Source organism: Carcharhinus amblyrhynchos, chromosome 3 (genome assembly GCF_965287045.1).
Source record: "Carcharhinus amblyrhynchos chromosome 3, sCarAmb.v2.hapA, whole genome shotgun sequence".
NCBI classification, from domain to species: Eukaryota; Metazoa; Chordata; class Chondrichthyes; order Carcharhiniformes; family Carcharhinidae; genus Carcharhinus; species Carcharhinus amblyrhynchos.
The window spans coordinates 81,060,690-81,080,588 of record NC_137326.1 but is presented as its reverse complement, the minus strand read 5'-3'; the positions used below and the strand labels follow the sequence as shown (position 1 = coordinate 81,080,588).

At 40.7% G+C, this 19,899-nt stretch overlaps 1 protein-coding gene across 2 annotated transcripts in view; it reads right to left on the bottom strand.

Annotated features, from left to right (window-relative positions):
* uggt1 (UDP-glucose glycoprotein glucosyltransferase 1) overlaps nucleotides 1–15,289 on the bottom strand; it is a 131,962-nt gene extending 116,673 nt beyond the window's left edge. For both annotated transcript variants that reach the window (XM_080185439.1, XM_080185440.1), the window contains exons 1-5: nucleotides 15,245–15,289; nucleotides 8,275–8,413; nucleotides 7,284–7,366; nucleotides 5,449–5,579; nucleotides 5,242–5,354 (exon numbers count right to left, since the gene is read on the bottom strand). In XM_080185439.1, the coding sequence (XP_080041565.1) occupies nucleotides 5,242–5,354; nucleotides 5,449–5,579; nucleotides 7,284–7,366; nucleotides 8,275–8,413; nucleotides 15,245–15,272 (494 nt within the window). In that variant the 5' untranslated portion in view covers nucleotides 15,273–15,289. The remainder of the gene's footprint in view (nucleotides 1–5,241; nucleotides 5,355–5,448; nucleotides 5,580–7,283; nucleotides 7,367–8,274; nucleotides 8,414–15,244) is intronic.
* Between the last annotated feature and the right edge of the window lie 4,610 nt (nucleotides 15,290–19,899).

Sequence of the window (19,899 nt, the reverse complement as noted above, 5' to 3'; positions counted from 1 at the left end):
AACGTTCTTTCGTTTTGACTATAATTATTGAACAAAAATCTTTGATCTAACTTTCAGACTCAAATTGAGAATTTATAGAATGCAATTAACATATCAAAAAATTCCCTCCAACATTTTTCCCTGAAGCCTTTCTTTCCGAAGACAGCAAGTTGGTGGTCACTATTTCCACTATTGCTCCTGAAGCCTTTGATCAGGCATAAGTTTGAGAGAGTAAATGTGGGTAGGCCATTCAAACAAAGAAGCCACCAACATGAACCCAAATTTGTTGAAAGAGCAAGTGTGATAAGCATAAGAGTCACTGCTTAATAATCAAATGCTTGAACTCTGGACCATTTTAATCTTTTTCCAAATGTTGATCCCAATTTTACTACCCCCCCAATTCAAGCAGAGATTGACCTCAACTCAATTAAGGCAAGGGACAGAGCCAGGGGCCACCCTGCTCCTCATCCCTCAATGTCACAAAATGGTGCGCTTGTCCATTAAAATAATTGGGACAAATAGACAGATAAAGCTACAATTAAGTACAATCGAACGAAAAGATGAACTGGAACTTAAGTTACTCATCCTACAAACTGACATTTAAGCAAATATTTAATTGAGAATGATTATCATGTTTATCAGAAAATATCTCCTTATTTAAGACAATATTTAATTCTCAGTGGTATTTGTAAAATTACACACTAGTTAAGTACCTACTAGTGTAAAGCATTGCTTTGTCATACTTTCTTAGATAGCACTACAGATATGCAAGCATGTTTGTCAAACTATTATAAAATTATGCAATGGAAATATTGAAAGCAAATTGATGCTGGTTTTGAAATTTATCTCTTACTACATCAACAATAACATATCAAGTTATGGATGCTATTTTCACAGTTCAACATTTATGTTTAATGCCAATAAGAAGAACATATGACATGAAGCCTATCAAATACTGTACACACAACTCTAGTATAACTGGCAACAGACTGGCACAACTGGTCTTTCTGCATGGCATAAATCAAAGTTTACTAAGAACTAACTACAGTGGGCTTTTTTTTAGATCATTAGTGTTCAGATATGAAAAGACCGCTGCCAGAAACCCAGAATCAGATTCAGGACGTCAGACCTCCAGAAGTACCTTGTTTTTTTCTCTGGAAGTGGGAAGCTTGGGCACGTGGCTGCTCATTGAACTTCTACAAGGAAATGAGGAAAAGTTTTTTTTAGATCATTCGTGGGATATTGGCATCGCTGGCTGGCCAGCATTTATTGCCCATCCCGAGTTGCCTTTAAGAAGCTGGTTGTGAGCCGCCTTCTTGAATTGCTGCAGTCCTTATGCTGTGGGCTGACCCACAATGCCATTAGGGAGGAATTCCAGGATTTTGACCCAGCGACTGTGAAGGAACAGTAATATATTTCCAAGTCAGGATGGTGAGTGTGGCTTGGAAGGGAACATGCAGGCGGTAGTGTTCCCATGTATCTGCTGCCCTTGTCCTTCTAGGTGGAAGTGGTCATGGGTTTGGAAGGTGCTGTCCAAGGATTTTTTGGTGAATTGCTGCAATGCATCTTGTAGATAGTCCACACTGAGCATCAGCGGTGGAAGGCGTGGATGTTTGTGAATGAGGTGCCAATCAAGCCAGCTGCTTTGTCCTGGATGATGTCAAGCTTCTTAAGTGTTGTTGGAGCTGCACCTATCCAAGCTAGTGGGGAGTATTCCATCACACTCCTGACTTGTGCTTGTAAATAGTGGACAGGCTTTGAGGAGTCAGAAGGTGAGTCACTTGCCGCAGTATTCCTAGCCTCTGACCTGGTCTTGTAGCCACGGTGTTTACGTGGCAAGTCCAATTGAGTTTCTGGTCAATGGTAACCCCAAGGATGTTGACAGTGGGAAATTCAGTAACGGTAGCACCACTTAATATCGAGGAGCAGTGGTTAGTGTCTCTTACAGATGATGGTCATTACCTGGCATTTGTGTGGTGCAAATGTTACTCGACATTTATCAGCCTAAGCCTGGATATTGTCCAGATTTTGTTGCATTTGAACATGGACTGCTTCAGCATCTGAGGAGTCGTGAATGGCACTGAACATTGGCAAACATCCCCACTTCTGACTTTATGATGGAGGGAAGGCCATTGATGAAGCAGCTGAGATGTTGGGTCTAAGGCACTACCCTGAGAGGCACCTGCAGAGATGACCTGGAGCTGAAGCTGGTTTAAGAGGGAGCCAAAAATAGGGTTAATCTGGGTGGGAGGCGATGGTGAGAAGGCTGTAGACAACACCAGGGCAATAAGAAACTGGGTATCCTCATTCAGAGATAACAAGAGTCCGGGGTACGCAGCTAAAGTTTGAAAGGGGTAGGAAGCTAGGAATTTGGCTGCACTGTGGCTTAGGAAAGTCAAAAAATATATTTCTTCAGATCTGAACCAAATAGTTATAATCAGTTACAAGTTGCAGCCCAACGCCATTAGACCAACAAATATTAAATACCGTGACATGCCAATCACCTTAAGTAAACAGTCAGTAAAAAGGTGGCTGCGACTTTGAAAGGAAATCAACAAAGCATTTTTAAAACATTTAGAATAGGATCAGTGACTCCTCTCCACCTGTTTTCAAAATCAGAGCTCTGGGATAATTTTTGATGAATGTCAGCAAATTGGACTATTCGGGGTGGGAGTGGAGATGGGGGTGGGTTTCAGGTAAATTCAAAAACCAGATGAAAAGCAAAAGTAAGAATAATGAGAAAAATTCCCAATTGGGCAAATGACTTGGGGGATGTGGAAAAAAAGAACTACTACAGTGGCTACAAAATTTTAACCTGAACACAGCAGGTTAAAAGGGAATAAGGCTTTTCTGGGATTTGAACCTCAATGTCCTATTTACTGGACAGGCATTTTCACCAGCTATACCAGAATCAATTGGGCACTACAGCGGCTAGAACCTGGTGGAATTCCCCCAACCATCAGATTGCATCATGACGACTTAGATAAAGTCAATCATTTGGTTTTTGCTGGATATGTGAAACCAGAGACCGTCATGATGTGGATATGCCGGCGTTGGACTGGGGTGAACACAGTAAAAAGTCTGACAACACCAGGTTTAAGTCCAACCGATTTATTTGATAGTACACTCACTAGCTTTCGGGGTTAGTAGCCAAGTTCCGCACACGAGGACGGTCTCAACAAGGATCTTGGGTTCATGTTGTGCTATCTGTAACCCCCGTGACTTACCTGGGTTTGCAAAACCTCACTTACTGTACTGTCTGGAGACAATACACATCTCTAACCTGTGATCAGCGCTCCTTCCACTCACATTGTCAGCCACTTTAAGACTTGAACAGCAGGTTAGGTGTAAAGATTCACATTCTAATGGGTGTGGAGAGTCTACAGAAGGATCTAGATAGGCTGGGTGAATGGGCCAGGAAATGGCAAATGGAATTTAATGTTGGCAAGTGCGAGATGGTCCACTTTGGTAGGAATAATGGTAGGAAGGATTATTACTTACGTGGCGAAAAACTGCAGCAGGCGACGGTGCAGAGGGACCTCGGGGTCCTTGTGCATGAGTCGCAAAAACCCAGCCTGCAGGTGCAGCAGGTGGTCAGGAAGGCGAATGGGATACTGGCCTTCATAGCGAGGGGGATTGAATATAAAAGTAGGGAGGTCTTGCTGCAGCTGTATAGGGCATTGGTGAGGCCGCAGCTGGAGTACTGTGTGCAGTTTTGGGCGCCATACTTACGCAAGGATATTTTGGCCTTGGAGGGAGTGCAGAGGAGGTTTACTAGGCTGATGCCGGAGTTGAGGGGGTTGGGCTACGAGGAGAGGCTGAATAAACTAGGATTGTACTCGTTAGAGTTTAGAAGAATGAGGGGAGATCTCATTGAGACATATAAGATGATGAATGGGATGGATAGGATAGAGGTGGAGACACTCTTCCCGCTCAGAAAGGACAGTAGGACTAGGGGGCACAGCCTCAAGATAAAGGGGGAGCGGTTTAGAACGGAGTTGAGGAGGAACTTCTTCACTCAAAGGGTGGTGAATCTCTGGAATTCTCTGCCCGTTGAAGTGGTGGAGGCTGCCTCGCTAAATATTTTTAAGACGCGGGTTGATGGGTTTTTGATAAGAGAGGGGATTAAGGGTTATGGGGAGAGGGTGGGAATGTGGAACTGAGACACGACAGATCAGCCATGATCTTATTGAATGGGGGGGCAGGCTCGAAGGGCTAGATGGCCTACTTCTGCTCCTATTTCTTAGGTTCTTATGTAATCAGTAATCTGTAAACTGTCTGTGCTTTATATGCTCTGTCTGAGGCCAGAACTCTCCATTCACCTGACGAAGGGACTAACCCCGAAAGCTAGTGAGTGTACTATCAAATAAATCGGTTGGACTTAAACCTGGTGTTGTCAGACTTTTTACTATGTAAACCAGAGACCAACAGAAACATCACAGGCTCACAACAATGTTACAGATACACAACATTAGTCACAGACAGAAGATAGCAAGCAGGTCTTGGGAAGCATAAAAAGAAAGAACCTGTTTAACCACTTCCGTGAAATTCATTGAACAAAACTCATTCACACTCCTTAATTTGAAAAAAAACTAGTCCAATTTTAAGTTTCATCAAGCAGTCACATGACAATTCCACCAATTTACCATACGCCCCTTTACAACATGGCACATGTGCAATATGGTCTGTGTTGTAGGTCAAGCAGATCAACTTCTGCATTCATTGCAAATCAGATCATCCAAAACCAAATTGTAATCCAAATGTTTGTGGTTCATCAACTGGTTCAAGCTCTCAGCAGCTGAAGCTCACATAATCAGAACACTAAGTACTCTGGTCACCATAGTAGAAAGGAACTCCTTAGTGCAAATTGCCAAATAAACACCAGACCCCATTTGACATTATAATATTCTGAGCACAGAGGTAAAGCAGGTGCAACTGAAAAAGGAATTTAACAAAGTGTGCAATTAGTCCCAATCTTGAACGTGACTTGACCATTTGCAGCACATTGGGAATGCAGATCACAAAAATAGCATAATTGAGGAATTATCCACTTAAAGCACAAGTTCCACGATCATTCAAGAGCATTACAACTGTAAGTCCAATGAACTCAAACTTTACACAGTACCCAATTCACATGTTCATATGCAATTAATTTGCCAATTTTCAAGTTAATAACACATTGAATTCCATTCCATTTTACTAATTCAGAACAGAAATGATTCCCAACTTTTCTGTTTGATACATGCAGTGTATTATTTTTACCTCTCCAAAGCACTCTGAAGAAGTGCCTCCAAATTGTCAGGATTGCAGCTTTTCTCCCCATGCACATTTATGAAAGCAGAACAATCTTCTGGAGGAGGTTCCTCTGCTGCAATCTATGAGAAGAATTGGTATCCTTTATATCATCCTGAACAAAAACAGCTCCCAGCTTCTACCCAGATTGAATCCTGTAAAATACACTCAACTCACCTGCTGAAATGTTTGAACAGTGGCAGAGTATGCCCGTAGAGACAAGGCAAACTTCAGCAGGTTGGTCTGCACAGGGGTCAGAAGCTCACCAGCTTTCTGTAGTATATACTGGTAGTATGAGGTATCGGTTTCTGTCATATGAAACAAAACAATTACATCCTTAAGTTGCCCCATCCCCCTGTTAATTTTCTCCTCTTCTTTCACTGACTGTTTTTATTTATTGTTGGTAACATTTCATAGATGCTTGTCACTCTATTCTCCAAAATACCACTGTTGTTGTAGTAGCTTAGTCAGTAAAGGTCAAAATGCTATTTGACCATTGATGATAGACAAAGCTGCCACTGCCTTGAGCCAAACTCTGCATGTCTACTCCAATAGGAGTTGAAGAACAACTGTAAATGGAAACCTGGGTTCATTTTTCCCTTCTCTAAACCTAATGCCACAAAACCCCACTTCATTAGCCTTATCGCTGTGTCAGTGAAATCATTACACACTGGACTTCAATTCTGGGATAAATTGCTCCTGGGATTAACATGCTCAGACATAAAGATAAACTAGTAGCTCCTCTTAAGTGATAAATACGTCTAACAATATGTTTACATTACTTTCACATTTGCATCAACATCCCCACTTCGTATTCCTTTGGTAAGGACATCCTGTGCCTATTAAATATTTTGCTTGCTACAAGAATTATAGGCAAACTATTTTTACAAGCGTTGAATACACAAGAAAACCACATAAAAGATTGGGTACTCTCTGAAGGAGGCAAGTACTTGAAATCCTACTTCAATTGTTATTCATTTACAACTGTTTACTCAACACCAACTGGGACTTTAAAGTGGACATCAGCCTCAGAGGTAAAATGCTGTCATTCTGATACAACTTTCATCATTGTTTTAAGAATTTGATGGCATTTACATTAGGCAATGATTCTGTCTGTGCATACGGTAACCCATCCCACATCATCATATCAGTGCCATTACTCCTAAATGCACCACCATAGAATTTCATGCTGACTGGACTGGAGCATTAGTTATGAAGGGAGGCAGGTTAGACTGGGACAAGGTGGGGAGGGGGAGGCAGGGAAAGAGAGAGAAAGGGAGCGTGCGCTTGGGGTGGGGAGGAAACGACATGATTGAGGGTAGTAGAGATGGGAACCCTCACAACAGTTAAGAGTTTGGAGGAGCATTTGAAACCCCGTAGCATACAAAGCTTTGGCCAAGTACTGGAAAATGGGGTCAGAATTGATAGGTATTTGATGGCTGATGCAGACACACTGGGCTGAAGGGTCTCCTTCTGTGCTCTAAGACTTAATGACCATATTCCATTCTGCGTCAGACTCTCTTCCCTGGATGTGCAGCAAACACTGGCCAAGCTATTCCTGATCCACCCGCACACTCACTGCAGAGTACCCTAATCATTTTTCTAGCCACTTTTGTTGTGAATTCACTAGTCCAGGATCAGGGAGCACAATAAACTCACTTGTGGCATTTGCCACCAAAAGTGCCATTGCAGAGAATTCTGTGATCATTTTAAAGAAACATAAGTTTTATCATCTACCCCAGTCTCACCTTACAATTTGATTAAGTAATATAAAATGTTGCAGGAGCTTAAAGATATCATCTGCCCACAACATCTGACAAAAATAAAAGTCATGGTGATGAGGAGCGTGGAACAGCAGACAAGTATACAATCAAAATCTTAATCAGGACAGTGCGTTTCTCGCACACCTCCAGCTGAATGTTGGCTTACAGTATGAAATGTGAAGGTGTAAATGAATGAGAAATGTGATAACTCTGTGGCACATTATTGCTCTGCAATGAAGTCATCACTACCTTCATAATCCCCTTGGTGAATTTCTTGAGTGGCATCCACAAAATACCAGAACTTGGCTTTGTTTTCTTCAGCCAAAAATTCACTGTAATAATAAGAAAAAGAAAATACATCTTCCAATTTACTTACTACAATAAAGTATCAAATTACTATTTCAGTTAACAGCATGCAAAAGTTATTAGAATTGACCTTGTTACGTGTTTATCTAACAAGTGTTTCGATCAGTTATCCAACAATCGCATTACATTTCAAATTACAGCTACATGCTAAGACTGGAATTATCCTTTTCCACTCCACTTTCTTGCACTGCTTTTAGATAGTAATTGAGATGCTGCATTAAAATCGCAACAATCCATTATTATTGATCTGTTTAGATGGAAGATTCTACACTTAATGACTTTATCCACAAGGGTACCAACAAAATGATCATTAATTTACAATAGATACTTCAGTCATGGAACACAAAATGCTGCACAGAACTTGAATCAACATAGGTGAAGCAACGTGAAATAAATGAGATTTTCCCGAAGGTATCCAAACCTTATTTCCTTCAATACCTCAATATAGCAAGTTGTGCTCAAAATTCAAGACATGCGTAACCCTCAATGGATCAGTGAAGAAAATTATAATGAGAATAATCAGACCAATGTAACTGGTTCCATGAAAAAAACCGTTTGCTTCACAGCAACAATGGACCCAGACTGTTAAACCCTCTTCCTCCTTCCCCTAAATTTTAACATGTGAAACTGAATTCAAATAATTTGTGGGTAATCATCAGAAAATGACCATGAAATGGGTAGATCGTCATTGACAGCCCTGCAATTCTTTATAAGAACATTTTTTTCCTGTATCAGGACCAAATACTAATTGATCAGGTACCATATAGTATTTGCATTTGCTTACCAAAATGCCCTCCATTTGGGTTAAAAGAAATTAACCAAATGAACTGGAAATTCAGCCATTGACAGATAAATGGAAGACCAATACGATTACCTTGCTTCCAATAACAATGGTGTAGATGGCCACTTGGTGGTGAGCGTTGTTGTCACTGCTTTTGAGTCTGCATTCACAATCGAGAAGGAGAGACACACCAGAGCAACTGTTGCAAGAATCCCAGTGTTGTCATTCTTAGCTGTAAGAAGTACGCATGATTAAAAGTTACCAACAATAATTCTTTATTATTTAATGCAAGCAATTATAATGATTTACAGAATTAAATAATCCACAACACAAAAAAGTGTTGCGGTTACAAAGCTTGGAAGCTCCAGCAGCAAAGCGATCCAAACTATTTGCACTGATTCCAAATATATCATCAATGGTATAGTATTTCAAAAAGCACATGAACTAGGTGACCTGGCTGTATGGCAGATCAAACTGGAATCACATCAAACAGGACACTCTTGCATTTGACTGGCATCCTATCAGCTAAATTTTCATTCAAAAAAAATCTGTTTGCACCAGAATTACTAACAGGAAAATGGTCTGGATATGACAGTTTACAGTGTTATTGAGGGTTGCTTCTCGTCAAGACTCCAGAATCCCACTAACAGACTGGAGACATTGCAGACTGTACATTCCAAGAGAATAATTTGCAGACCTAAATGAAGTTTGGGCTTGAAGTAATCAATAGTGAAATCCGATTAAAACTAAACCTAATGAATAGAATCAAGAATATTTGGAAAAACATCAACATGAATCAAATTAAATCTAACCCACGTGTGCACTGGGGTATGGAAAATCCTGAGAAAATTATACACAATGTTAAATCAATGATCTCGTAAAGCATCTACAAATGATAGGTCTCTAATATTGTTAGAGAAAGGCACAATTAGCAAGAGTGCACCACTCACAGCAGAATGTCAAAAGGAGTCCCGGTTGAAAGGCTATGTCTGTTAGTAAGGCACGATCTTCCTCTTCAGTTAAAAACACTTGACTTCATTTTCACAGAAATTTACAAGAGTATGCAATAAATGATTGAGCATGATAACATTTGGTTTTCTCCTGACTGTATTAACCCTATCTTACATGATGATGTCCCAAATTCTAGGAACATGAAGTATTTATTTGAAACTGGTTTAAATCCCAGTGATATCCTAATCTATGCCACTTTGTGCCATTTATTATCTCTGACATCTATCATTATGAAGTGCTTCAAAAGGTTAGTCACGGTATGAATCAATTCCGACCTCTCAGACTGACAGGATCCATTGCAGTTCATCTATCGCTGCAAAGGTCCACAGCAGACATCATCTCCCTGGCCCTACACTCAACCCTGTAGCATCTGGATAACAAAGACATCGATGTCAGATTCCTACTTACTGACTACAGCCCAGCCTTTCACATCATTATTCCTACAAAACTCATCTCCAAACTTAATTGCCTGGGGCTCCTTAATTTATAAGCTGCAATCAGTAAGGATAGGCATTTCCACGATCATCATGAACACTAGTGCCTCACAAGGCAATGTCCTCAATCCCTTACTACTTACATTTCTGTGACCGTGAGGCCAAATTCCCCTCCAACTCGATTTTCATGTTTACTGATGACAGCCATAGTGAGTCGGATCTCAAACAATGATGAGACAAGAATGAGATAGAGAATCTGAAGTGGTGTGGCAATAATAATTTCTCCCTCAATGTCAACAAAAAGGAGCTAGTCCCTGACTTTAGAAAGCATAGCAGAGAATGTGCTCATGTCTACATCAACGGGGACGAAGTGGAAATGGTCGAGAGATTCAAGTTTCTAGGTGTCCAAATCACCAACCTGTTCTGGTTCCTCCACGCCAACACTATAGCTAAGAAAGCCCACCAATACCTTCACTCTCTTAGGAGGCTAAGGAAATTTGGAATGTCCACTATGACTCAACTTTTACAATGCTACCAGAGAAAGTATTCTTTTTGGCTGTCTCACAGCTTGGCTTCTGCTCGATCCAAGACTGCAAAAAACTACCAAGGGTTGCAAATGAAACCCAGTCCATCATACAAACTAGCCTTCCATCCATTGAATCTGTTTACACTGCCTACTGCCTCAGAAAAGCAGCCAGCATAATCAAGGACCCCTAGAACCCCAGACATACTTTCTTCTGTGGGGGGGGGAGAAAAGAAAGTCTGAGGTCACGTACCAACCTATTCAAGAATAGCTTCTTCCCTGCTGCCATCAAACTTTTGAATGGACCTACTTTGTATTAAGTTGATCTTTCTCTGCACCCTAGCTATGACTGTAACACTACATTCTGCACACTTCCCCTCCCTTCTCTATGAACGGTATGCTTTGTATGTATAGCACGCAACAAAAATATTTTTTACTGTTTGCTAATGCATGGGACAATAATAAATTGAATTTCAAAAATGCTGCCACTGTCCTTTTGTTATGCTGCACTCTATCAAACATTTGTTGAAAATCCATGTATTATACTACATCAACCATATTACCCTCATCAAAAAAAAAATCAAGCAGGTCAGTTAAGCATGGTTTGCCTTTAACAAGTCCATGACGGCTTTTCTTAATTAATCCACCCTTGTTCAAGTGACTGTTAACTTTGACCCAGCTCATCATTTCTAAAAGCTTTCCTTCCACTGCTGTTAAATTGATTTGTAATTGCTGGGTTACCGCTACACTTTTTAAACGAACATGTAATATTTGCAATTCTTCAGTCCTCTGGCACTACCCCTATATCCAAGAAGTATTGGAAGATTATCACCGCAATCTCCACCCTTACTTCCCTCAGTATGCTCAGGTGTATCCAATCCTGTTGCCTTATGAAGTACAAATACTGTCTCTTTGCAATGATCACCTTTCTCACTATGATATTGGCAACATCTTTTACTCTGGTAAGGACAATGCAAAGTGCTCATTTAGGACGTCAGGCTCTGCAATACCCTCTGTCTCCGTATACCAATCCCTCTTTTGGTCCCTAATCATCTCTACTACTCCTTCGACAACCTCTTTACTATTTAAGTGCCAATAGCAGACGTTTAGATTCCCTTTTATATTGCCTGCCAATCTGGTCTCATACCTGCTCTTCCCTTCTCTTATTTGCTTTTTCATTTCCCCTCTGAACTTTCTCAACTCAGCCTGGTTCTCATTTGTATTATCTACCTCACAGCCACCCTTTTCCTGCTTCGTCTTTACTCTCCATCACTGTTGTCACCCTGAGAGCTCTGGCTTTGTTTGTCCTACCATTTTTTACTGGTGGGAATGTATCTCAAATATCTCCTCTTTCAGGACAACCCTTTAATGTCAGTTCTACCTGCCCCGATCTTCGATTCCAATTTACCTGGGCAATCAGTAAATCTAATGGTACTATATGTTACTACGTTGGAATTTTAAACCAAAAGCTTGACTCGGATATTTGCAAACATGGTATTTGTAACTTCACTCTGAGCATGGAATGAAACATGAACCTAATTACTATTGACAAATACTAAAAGAAATAACTCCTCTGAGGTAGGTGTCCTTTCACCAAACTTAAGATTTATTTACATAGTCAGCAACCCTCAGACAGGTACTTACTTCCTCATATGCAGTACAAATCCAAAGTGCCAGTAACCCTGATACTCCACATTATATACACAGGCAGGGCTCCCTGATTCAACAAAACATATTGCCTTAATCAGGGAGCTCGTATTCTAGGAGAGCCGCAAAGTGGACCTTGTTAAAATCATAATACTAGTTGCTGTAACAATGAAAAAATTCAAGATATGCCAACAACAGACTGATACCCAGAAGAAAATAATTTACAATAGTTCTAGGGATGAGGGACTTCAGTTTAAGATAGACAGAGGAAGCTGGGGTTGTTCACCTTCACGAGAAGGTTGAAAGATTTGTTGGTGGGGTCCAATGGAATAGATGGGGGAAAATGTTTCCCACTGATGGAAGGGTCGAGAACCAGTGCATAACCTATTTAAAGTAATTGGCAAAAGAAAGAAAAGTGACTGAAGGGAAAACCTTTTATTCAGCGAGTGGTTTTGATTTGAAATGTACTGTCTGAAAGAGTGACGGAAATAGATTCAATTTTGGTTTTCAAAAATAAATTGGATAGGCACCAGAAAGGAAAATATTACAGGGCTGCAGGTATAGGAAAGTGAGAGGGATTAGCCAAGTTGCTCTTGCAGAGAGAGTCTTCACAGATTTGAACAGGCTTCTGTGAATTCTTTCTGTAACCATTCTAGGACTCTATTCTATAACTATTCAGCAATTTGTTTTTCCAGCAGCAAACTCAAACAAATGAGATTGTCACATCACAATACATAATTGAGTTTATGTATTTGGGAAATAGAAAGTGAAGACCTATTCACCTCCACTATTCAATGTCAGTATCAAACATACCATGATAAAACACAGCTCAAAGCACGCACTAAATACAGGCCTTTCTGTTCCAACAACTTGATATGTTTCAGCCATAAGTGAAACTTTATGCTAATAGTCAACACCGATTTTGGATTCCAGAAGTGAAAGAGCAGAAGGGATCTCTGTACCAGCCAATGCCCCAGAGCATTTTAGTGTTTCTACATTTGTAGCAAATAATAAAAGTGATGAATTTACAATTCTGCGGGCCATCTGGATGCCTGTCGCGTCTCTCCAAGTACTTGCGCACATAATACTCAAGTTTCTTTGAGCACTTTCAGCATTTCTGCTTATGAAAATGAAATGGCTAATTTATTTTAGCTATTTTATATTTTTAGAAATCCATTCCATGTTTCAAAGAATGTTTACAGAAGTATGTAAGGGTCTCTTCCCTTAGGGTCACATCCTATTTAGTAGGAGCTTATGGACAAGATTAGCAGAACCAAAACAGAGGGAACCTATTAGAGTACTGTCTGGGGATGAACACAGTGTAATGACACAACCTGCCAAACAAGCTTCCCACTGCCTCTAACCAGTCAGGATGGCCTTCCAGTCAAATGTTAAAGTGTTGCCTTGGTTCCAGACAATTCGCTTTCCTTTCTCTTCCACAAGAATCATTACCAGACAACTGGGAATTGCACAGGACAGAAACAATGTTTCAGGAACCTTTCACAATTAAGCTTAGTATACAGTATAATTCACCATGAAACATGCCGGTGCATTGGCACCATTTTCATTGTCACAGCAGGATCATACATTATACCCCATAAGATGGTGAAAATACCAGCAAATTGACAGGGTTTCAGAGGGATATCGTGCAAAAAAAATCAGCCTGTGGTCACATATCTGGACCTCAAGGCATTGTCTAGCAGCAAATGTAGTCCCTGGTTTCTAAATATCCTCATCAGCCATACCACAGGTCTACATTCAGTATCAATATATGTATTCATTTTCTTAATATAGCATGTTCTGTAACCATGCTGCAATTGCTTTGGGTCATAATTTGCTGCAGCATGGCATCTGCACTGAGTTAGACGTGGTCTTTTCATGACATGCCCATAGGTTTTGATTTTTTTTTCATGGCAATTTACTGAAAGCACAATATTGTTGCAATGTGTGAAACTGGGCAATTGGAAAACATAAATGTTTATGTCACCCAAACAGATTAAAGGACTGTGAAATTAACAGTGCAAGTACTGAGATGACAGTGCAAATTATAGTAGGCAAATTCGATGTAAAATTAAATACTGAAAAGGAAAGAAGGGAAAGAAAATTGAACTGTGAGAGAAACAGAAAGTAAAAGTAAAATTCCCATAATTACTACCCAAAGCAGAAATAAGCACAAAAAGAAAATAATTTTCACACTCACAATTGTTCATTTTGAGTGCCAGAGATTAACAGCAATTAACATATATCATTAAAAGGGTTACTTCCACTTGCAAAAAGGCCAACATTCAGTGATGGGTTTAGCTAATAGCTTCTGCAAACATAGCAACTACTTGTCATTCAATGATGAGACAAACAGCAAGCTGCTGCTTTCATGAAGCCAGCTGGGTACTTGGGTAGCAATTTTTCAAAATGTCCATCTTGCCATAAATGTGCCCCTCATTTGAAGTTGCTACAACATTTATGCATGGCCAACAGAAGGCACCATTAAGAGTAACCTTATCTGGCTAAATGTGTTTTGGTACCAATGTGAAAATTGCAGGCACCAGTGCCACAGTGACAGAGTACTCCAAGGTTCCATGCATTGCACAGTATGCTGGGCACCTATGTCACAGAGGTTTGGTTTTGTATGGTACTCCAAATTCCACAAGCTGTGGTGGCACAGGTGTTGCACAGTACTCCAAGGTGCCCAAGGCACAGTAGTTGCAGAGTTGTGTAAGGTGCCTATGCTGCAGTGATTTATTATCACATGTATTAGTATGCAGTGAAAAGCTTTGTTTCCTGCAAGCTAGACACTAGCAGGGTAGTTCCAGTACTCCAGGGGTCCTCAGTGGTTGCAGGGTGCTCCAGGGTATCCATATTATATCGCAATGGTAGCACAGTGCTCCAGGGTGCCCACCCTGCAGTGGCTCAATGGTTGCACACTGGTTGCCCTGCAGTGGCTCACTGGTTGCACACTGGTTGCCCTGCCGTGGCTCACTGGTTGCCCTGCCGTGGCTCACTGGTTGCACACCGGTTGCCCTGCAGTGGCTCACTGGTTGCACGGTGCTTATGCTGCGGGCTCCAGTCCCGGGCTCACATTCGCAGCCTGAGTTTTCCTCTTCTCTACTCCAATCAGGATCCGCCGCGCGACCGAACCTGGAATGTCCCCGCGCGGGACCCGCCCCCGCCTCCAGCTAATTGGACAGGATCTGCAGGGCACAGGCCAGCCGCTCCCTGATTGGGCAGCCGCGCTGTCAATCACAGCTCCCGCCCCCTTCTTCCCCCCCTCCGTTACTGACTGTTCACACTCAGGAAATGACAGCGGAATGGACCGCCAGCGCAGCCCCAATCCCTGCAACCTCCGCTCCTGCGGTGAAGGGTTAGCGGCTAAAACCTGCCCCCCCCTCCCCCAAAGACCGGAGCCTGACCCGAGCCCAACGCAGGCGCTCCCGGCCCCATTTGTACCCACCGGAGCCGGCCAGCCAGAGCGCCGCCATCTTAGATCTCCACAGCAACCCCGCCAGGACCCCAGGGCAGCTGGCCGGCCTGAGCGCGTAATAAATACGAACCGTCTCTCCGATTCAACCAAGCACGAGGTCGTTCACAGCCTTTTTCATCAATTTATTATGCGTTGTAACTCAAAATAAAAATCAAGTTTGAAAAGCATTTGAATTTCAGGCTGCTGAAGGGGCTTCTCCTGGCGAAGGACCTCTCCTGTCTGGGCACTTGCTCTGTGTGGCTCCCCCTGCCGGGGTTGGGCGGTGCTGCAGGAGCGTGGTGTTCAGCGTCAGCCAGAACCAGCTCAAGGCACAGCAATGGTCAATGAGTGCCTGATAGGGTTCAGGAAAGGATTGATTCAAAAGCGTTTAAGAAACAAAAGACAAAGAGCTGCAGGGCAGAAAGTAACAATTTGGGTTTAAAAAAAATAAGTCCAGTGCGACAGTGAGGGTAACAAAGCTAGTGCACTGTACCCAAATGTGTGTATCGTTCACAACAAAATATATTAATGCAGATTGAAATAAATATGTTTCACTGAAGACCCATTCTGGAGGCATGGTTGCTGGGTGACTAAGATGAGGAATTAATTATTTCAGGGTCGTTGTATTTTCAAACAGAGAATTTATGTTGTATCATACTGATATAGAGAGATAGAATCTGACTGCAAAAAACCAAGATATTAAATCAGTTCAGATATAACCAAGAAAACCAGGGACGGAAAGCATTAATGGGAGTTTTCCCAAGCACCCTAGTAATAGTGTCAGGTAGAATATTAATCAGAGTATGAGTAGGCCATTCAGCCCTTCAAGCCTGCTTCACCATTTGATAAAATCATGGCTGATCTGATCGTGGTCTCAACTCCATTTTCCTGTGGAGTTGCACCCCAGGCGTAGCAAGGGTGACAAATGATCCTTAATTACAGATTTAGTTATTAAATGGCTGGGAACGCTGTCTAAAGTACAAGTCTAATCACAAATCAAAATTAATTATTTGAAAATCAAGATAATTCATTACTTTAAACCAAATTTGCAGTAATAAAGTTTATTTATTAGTATCACAAGTTGGCTTATATTAACACTGCAGTGAAGTTATTGTGAAAATCCTCTCGTTGCCACACTACAGCGCCTGTTCAGGCATACTGAGGGAGAATTTAGCATGACCACAGTCATGGTTAAATCATTTTTCTGAAAGGAATAGATATATGCTTGAATTAGGAATTAATTCAACTACTTACCAAGATTTGTCTATCATTACCTTTTTAAGTTGTTTCCAGTCCACTTTAATCAACTTACCCCTTACACCTAGTTCCCTTTGTTCAGATTTAAGATCCTGGATTTGTTCTAAACAAAATTTTTCTTATACTCAATATTAAATTTTATCATATTATGATCCCTCTTGCCCAGAAGCTCTTTTACAACAAGATTATTAATTAAACCTGTTTCATTACACAATATTAGATTTAAAATAACCTGCTCCCTCCTTGGTTCCTTGGCATACTGATCAAGAAACCTTCCGTATACATAGTTGCCTTTGTTTCAGATTTAAGATCCTGGGTTTGTTCTAAACAAAATCTTTCTTATACTTAATATTAAGAAACCATGAATATAGAACACAAGAACAACGCTAACAATATTGTCAATCTCACCCAAGTCCAAACCCCATATCTGTACATATTTTACCCACTAATCCTCAAACTTATGCATCTACGGTCGATTTAGCATGGCCAATCAACCTAACCCGCACATCTTTGGATTGTGGGAGGAAACCAGAGGAAACCCACACAGACATGAGGAGAATGTGCAAACTCCACACAGACAGTCACCAAGCCAGGAATCAAACCCAGGTCCCTGGAGCTGCAAAGGAGCAGTGCTAACCACTGTGCTACCATGCAGCCCAATAGTGAAAGCTGATTGGCAGCTGTTTGTCTCTTGCTTCACCTGCCATTATCGTATGCACTCCCAATCTCTTCATTTCACTGACTATTGTGAATGTTACTTTTTCTGAACAGCACTGAATAACTTCATTCTGAGATAATGGTGCAGTCTAACTTGGTTTGGATGGTGCTTTGTAGTTTTGAAGAAACAGGTCAAACCTCGTCAGCAGGTTTAAGCACTCAGCAAAACTCCTCCTATTTGGGCTCCCTTCAGTTATGTCATGAGCTCTAAACAGCATTCCATGATTTCCCAGAAATTACGAGGTCCCAATAATCTGTCAAAGATACTCTCATCTTTCTCTGATCTCACCGTCATTTGCTGCTAGTAACTGCTGTACTACATCATCATGCACCATACTGTCTCTGAAAGCCACACGTGCCAACATGCTTGCTTTGTGACTGCTAACTTTTCATGCTCTCTAAAAGAATCCAGTGCCCCTTTCCAGTTGTTACAACCATTATTAATCAATGAATCATTCTTGTATCTGATGTATTTTGAACTGAACCTTTGACGTGGAAAACAAAATGCGGCATTTTGCTTGAAGGCGTATTCTAGCCAGTTGAAACTTTCAAACCAGTGGTATTGGAATGAACATCTTTTTAAACCATATGGTATTATTCGGCTACTAATTTAAACTCACTCCACACATTTCAGTTTAATGTGACAGGAATTGATTCAAACTCTCTCAACAATCTTCCCTTTAATTAACACTTTTGGTATCAAACTCAAACTTACAACAATTGCAACACTTAAACTCTTTTACTGAACTTCAATTCTTAATTCTTTTACTAAACTTCAATTCTTACCTAAACTTAACTTTTAACTGAACACTAACTCTTCGCTGAACATTAGTTCTTTAACTGAACATTAGCTTTTTAGCTGAACAGTAACTCTAATTCTTTAACTGAAAACAGATACTACCCAGTGTAGAACAAAATGGTCATGTCCGTTCCTGATGGAGAATCTGTCCTCATGGTCTTTCTGTGAAGGTGTTCTTCAGGGCACATTTGCGACAGTTAATCTGAGCTGAAAACAAAGGGTTGAACATGTGTCTTTATTCTAAAACTGTCTTAACCTTCCAGAAAGTTTTGTGATATCCAGCCATAGGTGTAACCAGAAACCAATCACATTGCTTGACCTGGCCAATGGAATTACTTGTAAATGACTCTATAACGTTCACCCAAGCTTGCATTTGGAACACATAGCTTTATTCTCTATTGGCACCATCAGGTCCAACTCAAAGCAAACAACTTCCCATATTTGGTCAACCCAGGAAGTGTCAGGTCACGGTTCACAGAGCAGATCATAGCAACAGTACTTTATGGCCTGCATCTGTTTTAATCATAAGTTACCTGAAAATCCCAGCATGCTTAACTCTCAGTTACAATTGCTCTTTAAAGCCAATATTGCCATTATTGTTGTTAATATCATTGTTGTAGTCGTCTTTTCTCTGTCGACAATGGGTACTATGTTCATTTCAACTGCACTGACCTATTTTCAATACCTCAAAAATCAGATGCTTCATGTTTACCAACATCCACTAGTTTGGCACTTATTGTCGTGGTCTCTTTAATGGAACCTCCTCTATGCTGACATCCATTGAAACTGCCCTGTCTGCTCTTCCTGGTATCTCTGTGTCACATGTTTGCAGTTTAAAAAACTGCCTGCTATCCATTCCCTAAGAGAGCCGAAATTATCAATAACAATAAATTATTCAGGAAAACAATCTGATCGTATCTAACTATCTTTTACAAGCTGTTCAATTTCCGAATGTTGTTCACTTAAAAATTAAAACTAAGTTTGTTTGTGGATTTACTTATCTCTAAACAGTAGGTTTAGTGATTATATTAGTGCCCTTGTCAAATCACACAATTACCCCAACACAACAATTTATTCATGGTATAATCAATTCTTTATTTTCCATGTCAAAACGGCTGTTGCAGAAGTAAGTTCAGCATTTTTTCTGATGTGATGGCTTATAATTAAAATTGGGTATTGGGTATTAAATATGTATATTAACTTTGGTTTGACTTTGTTGTGTGCAGTGTGAATTTGACAATTTTAAACCTACCTTGTAGAATTACAACTTGGTCAAATGAAGCAAAACTGCACTTAGCACGCTCTATGTGGACGAGCCTAACATGTTTTAATAAACAGTTAAGGAATTTAAGAAAAATTGAAAAATAACATTTTTAAGTCTTTTTTATTGAAGTAAGTACTTTTGTCCAGTTGAAAATATCAACACAGTCCAATTTACTTCTTGCAGTTTAACAAAAACTCAACAACAGTGATAAATTGAATATTGCATTGCTTGTAGTTTTTTTTACAATTCTGCACAAGTCATAGTCGTTCAGGCCCTGAAGATCAGCGACAAAGTTAGCCCCTCTCTACCAGAACCTCTCTACTTCCACCCCTGAAGTACACTTCATGACTAAAGTTTATGGACAGGAGAATGTGGACTAAACTATTTCTGTTAGTAAGTGTGTACCCCTATATTAATATAATCGACCGAGAATTAAAAAGCAAACATCTGATTCATGTTTTAAATTCAGATTTTGTAATTGTTCATAAAATAGATTCAGATCTGGCCAGCCGGGTACAGCACAGTAGACCCAGTGCTGGGGCCCCATGGGCCAGCGTCCAGCAACCCCACTGCTTGGGCCACAACTATTTACAATCTACATCAATTACT